General features: G+C 40.7%; 1 protein-coding gene across 1 annotated transcript in view; it reads right to left on the bottom strand.

Annotated features, from left to right (window-relative positions):
- ALG13 (ALG13, UDP-N-acetylglucosaminyltransferase subunit) overlaps positions 1-12,842 on the bottom strand; it is a 39,029-nt gene that overhangs the window by 7,567 nt on the left and 18,620 nt on the right. The window contains exons 19-26 of the mRNA XM_009997239.1: positions 12,623-12,678; positions 11,969-12,061; positions 11,445-11,616; positions 10,448-10,570; positions 5,271-5,311; positions 4,252-4,435; positions 2,836-3,097; positions 119-275 (exon numbers count right to left, since the gene is read on the bottom strand). Coding sequence (XP_009995541.1) covers positions 119-275; positions 2,836-3,097; positions 4,252-4,435; positions 5,271-5,311; positions 10,448-10,570; positions 11,445-11,616; positions 11,969-12,061; positions 12,623-12,678 — 1,088 coding nt within the window. The remainder of the gene's footprint in view (positions 1-118; positions 276-2,835; positions 3,098-4,251; positions 4,436-5,270; positions 5,312-10,447; positions 10,571-11,444; positions 11,617-11,968; positions 12,062-12,622; positions 12,679-12,842) is intronic.

Raw genomic sequence — 12,842 nt, 5'->3', positions numbered from 1 at the left:
TATGGCACATCCACAAACCCCTATTATGCTGCTATTTGTTTCATGTTCGCAGGACATAATCTCTCAACTACTTCACTCTCTCCAAGAGGTTTTAACATACCCCTCATTCACAACTTACTGGTAAAGCAGGAAAAGCAGTGTCCTCCTCTTCCTCAATGTCATAGAAATTTATAGCTTCTTCTGGGGCTTGAGGCTCCTCTCCACTGCCTGGTACAAACCCATACTGACATTCCTTATTCACACACTGCATCTGACGGCGGCTACGGCTGTATGAGCTTCAAAAACAAGAAAGCAGGTTAAGAACCACCACTACCTGGACTTTCACCTGGGTTTCCCTGCTCAGGTTTAACTCTCTTCTTTTTGGAGAGGCACAAAAACCCCACTGTTTCACACTGTGCCACCAACAGCCAGCTCAGGCCTCCACGTACCACCATCCTCCCCGCCTCTTTTAGAGCAATGTTGTGTAAAGACGTTTATATTCACTTACCAGGGCCTGCAGGAGAAATTGTCATAGCTCTGATAGCATCTCTTTCCTGGCCTGGGGCAGAATGCTATTTGAGGGCCAACCATGTTGTGCCTGTTTATAAAGCGGGCAGATCCCCTAAGTTTAAAGGGTAAAAGGTGCAATTACCAGCAAGTGCCTCTCAGATGGAACTCATCTGTAGTTTTACCTACTCCACTGCACAAACTCTCCCCTAACTAGACTGCAGCAAGAACTAACAGAAAACAAGCAGTGATCTCAGACAGGGTTCCAAGGGCCCATACCTTGGCATCCCAAATCCACGGTGATGTCTCTGAGGAGCATTCTGAGGATGATAGGGCTCATAAGGTGCCATGTTTACACCACCCTGGGAGCAGTGCACTGGAGAACACCTCTCACTATTGATAAATATAGGTTCCTCCCACACAATCTGCCAGAGAATGCAGAAACAGCTGAAGCTATTGTACATGATGCACTGGCAACACAGGTAATGATAAATGACCTTCAACATTCAGAGAATTTCTTCTCCAGTCTGAGTACTACACATTAGGACAAGCTCATTCTTGCTATCAAGAGGAGAAGAAGTCTAAATAACCAAGTTTACTTTTACAGCCCACCATCTCAACTGAAGAGGAAAATTAACTGTATGAAGAAGGGAGCTGCCACCACCTTCTGCCTTTTCTGATGAACTTTCTAGCAAAACACTTAACATTGATGGCTAAAGGTAGAGATGGTGGGAACCCAAAGAAGAGACCTCCAATTTCCATGAAAATTCAGGAGCAACTGTCCCCTTCAAAACATGAAAACAAGAAGTCAGCAGTGAAGTTCCAACTACTGTCACTTAATTTTAAGACAAAGCAAGTGATACTTTTTTTTAACCCTTTTAATAATTTGTCTAGGATGGGGGGAGGGGTGGAAGACACCAAACCAAACGAAACAAACAAGGAGGTTAAGATGTAGCTGAAAACATTCAAGTCCACAGCCATGTTATGTACACGCTACCTGGCCTCCCTATAGAAAGGGAAGATACTATGACTGGCTGAACTGCTGTTTGTGGGGGAGCTGCTGTTGTGACACTGGCTGGAGTGGAGGCAGTAGAATATGAGAAGCCTGTAGCTGGAGCAGCATAAACACCTGTTGAGGCTGAGATTGCTGCAGAGTTCACCATCACCTGGAAAGAGAGTCAGAGTAGTCAACAGACTGCCTCTACAAAGAAGTAAAAGATTTGTTAAATACACATCTTTGCGGGTTTCCAGGGTCTCTGGCACTGAACTGGCATAACCCACACTTGTGCCTTTGTTTCTTACCCCAGGACAGGCCTATGCCACCATGATGTCCTCAGGGCTGCAGGCATAGCCCAACTTGCAACCACATCTTGTTAATTTTGCATGTGCAGAGCAAATTTCTATCAAGGATAGAGCCTGTGCATGAAGTCTTTTGAAAGAAGTGCAGAGTTTTCAGTGTTTTCTTCCTAAGCTTATCTACAAAAATACAGCTAGAGCTTTCCACTGCACTTCATTCTCCTGCTGAAAGCTGCTGCTACTTTCTCATGGAAGGCTGGAAGAGCCTTATCCCACAAGACAACTACATTTCTTCAGCCCAGGTTTAGATGACTAATTGTCAAGAACACAAACTACCAGTGATAAATGACCACTCATTTTCATGTGTTCAATGCTTTTATTTTGTGCTATAAGTGAAAATTAAACACCAAGTCTACCACCATTTGTGTAGTCGCTTTCACAAAACAAATCTTACAAACAAACAGCAATACACAACAGATCAAAACAGTATTCTTACACCTTCAGGAGACATGAAATCTATGCAGAATGAAATTAGACAGAAGTAGTACAGCTATTACAAATAACCACATGTGGCAAATAAGTTGTTTTGTGAAACCTGAGAATCTATTTCAAATATTTTCATCCTCTAATCACCTTGTGCTTAATTTTTATCTGTAGTTATACTGGCAGCCTATTTCAGTGCTTAAACAAGAACCAGGTGCATCTTAGTGTTCTAGTGCAACCCCTCACAACGGTACATGATGCAACACTCCTTCAGCGACAGCGTATGTTTTTACAAATCCTTTATGCAAGTCAAATTCAAGCTTTGTGTTCCCTGCACTATAGCTTGTGTACACTCTTCTCCTATGCTTTCCTACCTAATCGACTAGAATATCTTGCCAAGCCAACTAACACTACCATAAACCTAAAGATAACCTTGAAACTGGAATGCAGTTTACCAACTGACACAGCCCACTACGACAGGATAACATTTACAAAACAATATTAACATATAGTTGACAAACAACAAGAGAAACCAAAGGCAAGCAGTTAGCATACTGCTCCCTAACTTACATTCCTTGAGGCACGTCATGAGACGCAGGATTAGGTGAGGCAATATAGCTGACTTGGTGCAGTGGTCCAGAACTTACAGCATTAGCAGTTTGAGGAGAATTTCCATATGGTGGATTTACTGGATGCCAGGTACTAACATAGCGATAGGTGGGTATTAAGGAATCAAACCCAGGAAGAGATTGTTGGCTGAAAGGGTCCGACACAACTGGGTAATATATTGGCCCATAGGACAGAGGTGGAGGCTCTGCATTTTGAAAGTTACCTTAAAAAAACAGAACAAAATACACATACTTACCACATTTTACCAGATCTGTGGCCTTTTTAATGCATTTTCATTACTGTAAACACAGCATTACTTTGGTGGCCAAAAGGGAAAATCCATTTACGTGACAATTTTATGCCTATATATGTCCCTACTAATGGAGGGGTCAAAATTATTTTGGGTCCTAAGTTAGACTAGAGGACAACTGGCTCATCTTCTCACTAAAAGCAGTTCAAGAATTGCTTAGCAGCATTCTGCACTGGACTGGGAGCTTTTTCAAGAAGGTCTCAGGTAGAAAGCTAATGTATTCTTCCCCTATTTCATCTCTGACCACATGACACTAATCTACACAAAAGAACCACTCCAGCTGAACAGGCTGAAGCACTACCAGAGCAATAAGCCTGTATGCCTCTGAGCAACACTTTTCTAATGATGTGTTCCTTTCCAATAATGACCATTTGCCATGTTCCATATATTTTAATGAGCATAGTATCTGACCTTCTTGACATCTTTTTCCTCATTTAATACAATCCTCTTCTTTATTGCCAAAGCCTACTGTCAAGCTAGTTTCACCTAGCAGGTTTGTTACAAAAGTTTTGCAGTAAATTTTATGCACAGCAAGAGATGCAACTAGCAGCAAGGGCTGCTCAGGAGGTGACAGCTCAGCATGTTGAGTCTAAAGCCAAGGTTTGCAACATCTTCCATTTAAAAATTCCTGTGAATTTGAAGAACCGATGCTCAGTGTTTGCCAAAACTCAACAGTCTCCTCTACTTTCAACAGGCATTCTGTTTTGTTATCATGAGTCTTCGCTTATCAGTAAGCAAAGAGATTCCTTAGTAGTTTCAGAAAAAAGTTCTCCCAAGTTACTGTACCTAGTCCAGGCCTAAAAAGGATTACTTCTACCTTTTTATGGCTTCAGAAAACCCTTAACACATTCATGGCTACACTAGTGACTGACATTCTTTTACTAGTACCACAGACAGCAGAGGAACTTGTGATAACCCCTTACAAGGCTTTATGTCCTCCCAACCTCATGCTTCCTGCATGATAGCAAAACTGCAGGCAAGCAACTCCTATAGAGCAGTTGTGCTCTGAAAACCCTTTCCCTCACTTCTCATTAGCTGTGTATGTGATCTTATACTCAACTACTAACCATTTGCAGGTGCTTCCAATGGAACCTGGTGGACTTCAGTTCGCCCAGTATCAGTGTAGAGCTGAGGTACTGACTGATCTAGGACAGGAGCTGGCTCAGCATATGCTGGATAAACTTCCACAGGTGACGGTGGCAGTACTGGCTGCACATACACCATGGAAGGCCAATAGCTCTGATGACAATACTTTGAGAAAAGGAAAAGAATACAAGGTCATACATACAACCACACTCTCCAACCCTCCTCCAAATCACTACTAGTTTCAGATCTACATGCAGGAAGAAATGCTTTTCTAACTTCCTAGACCCTTAAGATACTACACACACCAAAAAACTACCTCAAAAAACAACAACCAGTACAGCCTACCAGAAAAGATACTGAGATACCTGCAGCGATATAGCCACTTCAGTTCCACACTGCTGTTGTGCCAGAAATCTCTACAGAGCAAGAGGATTCCCACCTACCAGCTTTGACATATTTAAAGAGACTTCTTCCTGTTTCTTCAGTTGAAGAAGCTGATATTACTACTTTTAATTCCCCAAGTAGTGGCACTGACACTGCATGACTGCAGAGACAACTCTTCAGCAGAGCAAGAGAGCAAGAGTTCCCAGAACAGAGAAAAGGTGCTAACCAGTCTGAACACAGCTGTATAAGTCCTAGAAGATTCAAACCACACATCTCTAAATGGTCTTTGATGTCTTGTCTAAGTACAGAAACTTTCTTAAGAATGGCTCAGGATCCTCCCCTTATCTTCACGGAAAGAACAACATTTATCCATCATCCTCTGCAAAAACAAAAACACCACCACCACAACCCAAAGTAAAACAACTAAACATACATAATAGTGTGCTTCACATTTTGAGTTAGAACTTCACTTCCTGAGCTACAGTTTAATCTCCACCAAGCAAGCCTATATGTATTTGTAGTCCAGTGCACGAGTCTTAAATACATCAGTACATTTGTCAAGAAAAAACAGCAGTTTTTACAGCCAATGTACCGTACTAATTTTAGAAGTACTTACTTGCAATCCCAGATTAAAATAATACCGCAAGATCTTTGTATCTGGAATTGAAGCATATGACATTAAAGAGTATAAACAGAGAAGCAAAAGAAATTTACACAGATTTAAGAGCATTTTAAGTAAAGAATGTGTCTTGAATATAAATACTTATTAAGTCTAGTTTATGCTTTTAAGTTAATTCTGTTAGATACTTCTGCAATAATGAGCATTTGTCTGACCAATTTATTATCAAACGTCAACAATTACAATAGCTTTACTTTTGGTTTATCTTGATTATTGATTAACTGTCCATGTTGTGTAGTCTCCACTGTCTAAGCAACTAGGACTTAAGCAATTCTTTCTATTAAGGCTGGGTTTTTAGAGGAAAAAGTATTTTATCAAATAATAATTTGATGATGAGCCTCTAAGGTACACTGACCACCAAAAGCACTCCCTTCCTCACTAAAGAAATGAGGAAGTGTTTAGGAGCAGGCAGACAGGCAGGATCAGCCTTCTCATCCACCAGTGAGAATTCACCCCCAATATACACACATTATATATGTACTCTGTGTACATATTGCCGATACCATACTGGGCTGGCATGTGACAACAGGACAACTCCATATAGACTCCAGTGTTTCTACCCAGTTTTAAGTCTGGCTCTGTCATTAGCTTCACCTCCAGAGCTTTGATGAGCAATGACCACAGGGACATGTCAATGGGGACAACATATTCAGTAATCCTAAGACCTTCTAATGTAGTTTTGGGAATCTCCCCAGTTTTTGTAACAAGTAAAAAAAAAAGAGGAAGGGGAAGAATAAGGGATATGCTCCTTCCTCCCATCCCTTTCCTCACAATGGGTACTCAGTTCCCTGCTTTCTTGCAGGTTGTCTTTTACTTCCATCTTCCATGTACTGAATAATTTGTCCCAGGCATGGGACATATGCTGAGAAGCAATCCAGATGTCTGGAGGAACTCTCAAACCACTCTCCAAGAACAACAGGGGCTTAAACTTGCAAGTACATTTCCAATTGTCCCAAAACAGTGAAGTGGCTTTAAACCTTTAAATTTAACCAATGAAAGGTAAAAAGAGCATATTTTAATCCTATGATGCAGTTCTGGAACTATGCATGAGAAACTGACTTATCAGATTGAAGTACAAATTTGTACAGGAAGAGCAAGTCACCCATTCCACAGCAGTAGGGCTGTGTGTCCATGCACATAAACACACTTTGCTTTAGTACTGCTGGGAGCTGAAAGTGAAAGCAGGGAGATAACTCAAACAGAGCAAGCCACTAAGGGCTTAGACTTAGCAACACCTCCAGAGTAACGCTATCATTATCTCACCACCTACCCACTTCCCCCTAGACCAGGGCCTTATCTACACACTGCTTCCTTGTCCACCTTTCTAGCACACATGCACTCCTTTCTCAGCCCTGCTCTTCTACATCACTGTATGTCATGTCCTGCTGCAGATAGGTAGGTAAAGCCTCGGAGATATAAACCCCACGCACGAGGGTCGTGAAACGCATGAGTATTTGTTCCTCTGTTGCTGTTGCCAATTCCCAACTCTTTAAACTGTTCAGCACATTTGATCAGAGCAACAACCCATGCAGCTATTTTAGGAAATGCACACAGATCCCTGCTTACATCTAACAGCTGTAAGATTACTCCTGAAACTGCTGGTGATTTGGCTGGGACATTGACCACCATCAGTAAATTAAAAATAACCCAAAGGCTCACATAAATGCCAACTTTGTAGTATTTAACTGAAAAGGCATCTACATTTGGAACAATTTTTTTTTTGGTCTTAATTTTTTCTATAATTGTTTATGCAAATCTATGCAAAACAAGCATAAGAGCTGAATCAAACAGCTGCTTCATAGCAGCGATAACAGTACAAAGGAAGAGCTGGGATACTGAAGTGACAAACTGATACTGGAAACACCGATGTCTGTGAAGTACTGGCACAGAAGCCAGTACAGTAGGAGACCAGTTTTTGTTTATGTTCCTCTTTTACATGTCTAGAAATCAAGCCAATCCTTCAGTAAAACATGACTACCTTATGAAGCAATAGTTAAGCCAAAAAAGTTAATCACCCTTAAAATATAAAAACTACATTGACTATTGAAAAAAATCTCATCTTACTATGTATCAGGACAAAAACTGAGATAAAAGTTTTTACTGTGCTGATGAGAGCCTCTGGCCAATCCTGAATGCTACTGCAGTGTCTGGAACACTAATATCTTGTAGTCTTCTATTAGCAGCTATACTTCAAAATGGGCAGGCAAGTGTAGGACACCTAAGGTCACCATGTTAAAAAAATACCTTGCACATGCTTTAAGTTCCATTAAAAAAAGATGCAAAAGACACTGAAAATGGCAACAAATGCAGATGTACCAGCAACACTACGGCACATAGCAGGTTTTCCTCCCAAATCCAGGACCTCAGTCTGTTGACAACTCACGCTTCCAATCTATATCAAGCCTGCAAGTATCTTTAGCAAAATGCACAGAACTCTAGGTCAAGTATACCCAAATACTTTACCCTGCACTACTCCACAACTTCTGGATTTCTTAACTTCAAGGCCATATAGATTATACTACAGTGTGACAATATAAATGCTACATCCAATTCCTTATTAACTACCAACCTTAAAAAGGCTCAAAAAAATTACTAGAGTCTGTGCCATAGAGAACATGGCCAATATTATGTGGACTGACTCAGATGAAGAGATACAGGCAGGGTCTGAAAAGGTTGTTAATCCACATCCACTCCAGATTCTTGTAAGTACATTTAATACCCAATTCTCCCAAGTGCTGAAAGCCTTAGTTAAGGTCATTCAACTAAAGCCAAAAACCAGTTAACTCTGATGTGTGCATAGTATCATCCAGAGTGATACAACTGCAACAGGGAAGTGAAAAGCAGAACAGTCAAGCTTAATAAAATCAGGTCTTGGGAGCACTGCAAGAGAGCACATTAACACATTGAGCAGCCATGCCACAGTGCTTTGGAGCCTTTTTCCAGATCAACTTCTGACAATAGCTACATGGTAAACACAACTGAAAGAATCCATAGCATTTCAGCTCCAAGTTGTTCTGCAACCTATCAGATGTAGTTACCTAAACTGTAGATGGCAAGAATAGCTTTTTATCTTATCTGAAATTAGCCCTCTAGGATTAGTACATTGAGAAAAGTCCCACATAGGGACAACTGAGCTATTTTAGATAGCAATATGCTCAATGAAGCATGAAAACAATTTACATTACTAAAATATTTAATGCTCTACATTCAAGTAACAGATTTTGGAATAAAAGCTAAAAGCTTTACCGTCTGATGCAAAAAAAAAGCTACAAGTGTCATATACCTGAAATACAGTCAATTAAAAGGATGGTTTTTTGGGGGGGCTGGGGAAAAATAAACCCAGACAATTATACTGAAACTACACTTTCCAAAACAGTGCAAAGAAGCCCACTTGGATTTCAGATACCCTACATACATGAGTTATTTCCCTCACTCACCCCTGAATGAAAAGCAACTCTCCACACCAACAGAGAACACAGGAGACTCAGGAACTTGAACTACAAAGAACAAATCTGATAAAATCACATCATCTGCTGTATCTATAGATGGCTATTAGAATAAGCCAGCCATGATGCACAGTCCAACATATTCGGTGTAGGGGGATAGTTTAAAAGCCTATGTACTTTGCCCAATGTGCTGAGATATACCTACTACTTGAACAGCAAAACTTAAACAGCCAGTTTTGCACTGCTGCTCTACAGAGCAGGCTACAGCTTACCTCCAGCTTGGCCTCTCTACTGACAAAAATGGCCTCTTCCCCTGCTTCCTGACACAGAAGGCAGAAATAGCTGAAGCTGTTCTACATTATGCAGTGGCCCTACAGGTAACCATAACTGAACTCCAACGCATGTCCAGATCACTTCTGCTCCAGTCTGAGTACTAATCTTTAGGACAAACTCAATCTTGCTAACAAGAGGACAAGCAGACTGAATAACCAAGTCTCTTTTTACAGCCCTTCTAAGGCTGTAAAAGCCTTGGAGCAGTTGGAGCCAATGCACTGTCAAAAGGCTAGGCACGAGGACATGCACAGGGTACAGCATTTTCTGCAGCTGTAAAAAACAACATATAGCCAGTAGCCCTTATCAGTTAAGACAAGAAACCACATCATAGAACAATTTTATCTGCCTCTTGAGATGTGTGCAGTGATGCAATGGTGGCACACTTGGGCCTCACAGCATTCCCCACCCCAAGAAAAAGCAAATTACATAGGGTAACAGCAAGCAGTACTGTTAATTCTGTAGCTGAGAGGCACTTAGCTTGCGATACAGCTTTATCTTTGGGTTATTAAACAAAGCTCTGTGAATTACAGGATCCATCTGTGCCTTTCAAGTCATAAACATGGCAGAATAAGGGGACACATTAATAACAAAAAAAAAAATCAGATATGTATATGGCCTGTTGCACTGCTTCCAAGCTTGGATGTCTGATGCAACCTTGCATGGTATGCCAGTATTGTTAAATTGTAAAAGCAAGTTGGCCAGAGATTACAACTTTCAAAATTAAGTCTATGTTCAGCTGATAAAGCTGAAAGCTGTTTCTGAGCTGCTCTGCTGGCAGGTACTATGTTAATCTTTGCATATGTGTTCCTCGATAGCTGAGATGTACCTTAAATACTGTCGTAATTTATGACAGTATAGAAGGCTGTGCACCCAAGGAACAAGATGACCATACAAATTTTATCTCCAGCTTATGATACCACAGAATGACATACTGGAGCCATACAGGCAAACACCAAAATATCTCACTGAACTGTGCATAAGCGCAACTTCATAAATACACAGGTTTGTGGTTTTTATAAAACAGTTATCAGAAAAATTATTACTCCACCACAAATCAGTATGATATAGGCCGAACACCCACTCTCTTGGTATTAATTTCTTTCAGATACTGCCTAAACCTGCAGTAATCATGTATTTGAGTTAGAAGTGAACCTGTTATTCATAACTGGGTATTAAACAATTTTTAGAATAAGCATAATAGGACTTCTCACTGCCTGTGAGTTACAAAGAGCCATTTCTTCTCATGATAGGTATTCTGTTAAGTTTCCATGGAGAACACAAGTCAGAAGTGTGCCAAAGAGCAGCAGTGATAAAAACACAAAATACCGTAGTTACCTCGAGGCAGATCACTGCCACTGGGATCACAAGAGTAAGGTGGAAGAACAGCACCAGCTTCTCCCACCTCACTGACTGGAGGAAGAGGAGCTGAATAAATTGGGAGTGGCACCGAAGAAACTGCTACAATTAAAAGGAAACAAAAGTCAAATTCACAGTGGCACGTGAAATGAACAAGATGCTGAGCTACGTGATTAAGCATGTACTTCTTTGTCACCTCAGTGCCCCTAAATATAAGCTTTAACACAGTTCTCTTTAGTAATCACTTTTAAAAAAGTCCAGAAGTTTTCAAATCAGATGGAAAGGTTTCAACCTCCTAAGTCTTAACCCTATGTCTATCTGCAGGCTTCATATTCCAGCTAAGAATAAATCTTACAGATGACATGAAAGGTCCTCTTTGTAAGAAAGGAAAAGTAATTTTTTCTTCAGACATTTCACAAGAACAAAGTAGATAGAGCACCTCAGGTGGAAAGGACACCAGTGATTAATGACAAATTTGATTCCCTTGCATAGAAGCTAGCTGTGGGCCACAAAAGTGAACTGGACATTTGTGTGGACCCTAAACCACTACTGCCAGTGACTCTAATTGGAAGGGACAGTAAAGTCTCAGGACCAATAGCTCAAGAGGAAAATTAACTGAGGGAAATGGAGGACAAAGGAGCTGCCACCACCTTCTGCCTTTTCTAAAGAACTTTCTAGCAAAACACTTGACATTGGTGGCTAAAGATAGAGAGGGGGGAACTTAAAGAAGAGACCTCCAATTCCTATGTAAATTCAAGATCAACTGTCCCCTTCAAAACATGAAAACAAGAAGTCAGCAGTGAAGTTCCAACTACTGTCACTTAATTTTAAGACAAAGCAAGTGATACTTTTTTTTAAATCCTTTTAATAATTTGTCTTGGATAGGTGGGGGGGGACAAAACCAAACGAAACAAACAAGGAGGTTAAGATGTAGCTGAAAACATTCAAGTCCACAGCCATGTTATGTACACGCTACCTGGCCTCCCTATAGAAAGGGAAGATACTATGACTGGCTGAACTGCTGTTTGTGGGGGAGCTGCTGTTGTGACACTAGCTGGAGTGGAGGCAGCAGAATGTGAAGTGAAGCCTGTAGCTGGAGCAGCATAAACACCTGTTGAGGCTGAGATTGCTGCAGAGTTCACCATCACCTGGAAAGAGAGTCAGAGTAGTCAACAGACTGCCTCTACAACTGCCTTTGACAGAGGCTATGGAAATATCACAGTTCAAAAATCCTCACTTCACATAAAAGCACTCTGGAAGTCTCTAAGGACAACCAACTACCCCAGTTCTCTAAAAATTGGCTTGAAAATACTATTTTAGAGTTACAGACACCTACAAGGCATCTTCTCATCCTTCTTTTTTTTTTTACTTGTATTACTAGGGTATTGTATTCTTTGCTACAAAGTGCTCCAAGAAGCAGGTAGATGAACCCCATAGACACTAACTGAGCAGAGTCAACACCTCTCCACAGGGCTAACACAGTAAAGTACTAGATACTACCTTCTGAGGATAGCTGTAGGAAGCCACTCCATCCTGAGGTGACACAGAGACTGGCCCTTCTTCCTGAAGGGATTCCAAAGCAAAGCATGGTCTCTTTAAGTGGCAACGAAGTCAAAGGGAACAGAAAATACCCCTGATTTTTTTAATTTATTGACTATTCCCACTCATGCAGAAGATCTTTTGTAACGTAAGTAAAAGCAGTTCTATTCTGACATGCACAGGACTGGCTTTTACACCCATTTTAGACCTGTAGGTAACTAAAAATTCAGTTTCAGATTAAAAAAAAAAATCCAAGTTAGTTCTCCAGTCCCACAGTGGAGGAATAAGACTAGCTGGAATACAACTTCAGGGCTAGCATGATAAAAGCAACTGCCATGTGCAGCAGAAAAGTAAGTAAACAGCACTCAAATCTCAACTCTTTGCAAAAGGGAAGGTGGAAAATCATTCATATACATAGTACAGTTCAGCCTGTATTTGCAGATTCAGGTAAAAACCTCACCACTTAAGGAGGAAAAGGAGAGTGAATATGTAAATACAACCATCACTCCTTTCTTCCAACAGAAGTCTCTGACCTACTATGCATTCAAGGACAGTTTCTATGAAGAATACCTTATACTTCAAAGATTCCTAATCGGAACAGTGACTAGAGCTCACCAAGTTTGCTGTAGGTTCTGCTGAACTAAATACTGTCGCAGTTTCACAGTCATGATCTGTAGGACATAAGCAAAATTAATTGAAAAAAGTAGCATTAAATCTAATGCTTCCGAAACCTATAAAAATGTAATAATGAGCACATTGCATTCACTGAGTGTTCTACCAGCAAGGACTGAAGATTTACATACCTGGAGATGCATATATATAATCTTCATGAAAT

This window comes from Chaetura pelagica, unplaced genomic scaffold, assembly GCF_000747805.2.
Source record: "Chaetura pelagica isolate M959 unplaced genomic scaffold, ChaPel_1.0 scaffold344, whole genome shotgun sequence".
NCBI classification, from domain to species: domain Eukaryota; kingdom Metazoa; phylum Chordata; class Aves; order Apodiformes; family Apodidae; genus Chaetura; species Chaetura pelagica.
Note: the sequence above shows the minus strand (reverse complement) of the source record. Positions and strands in the feature narration are given on the sequence as shown.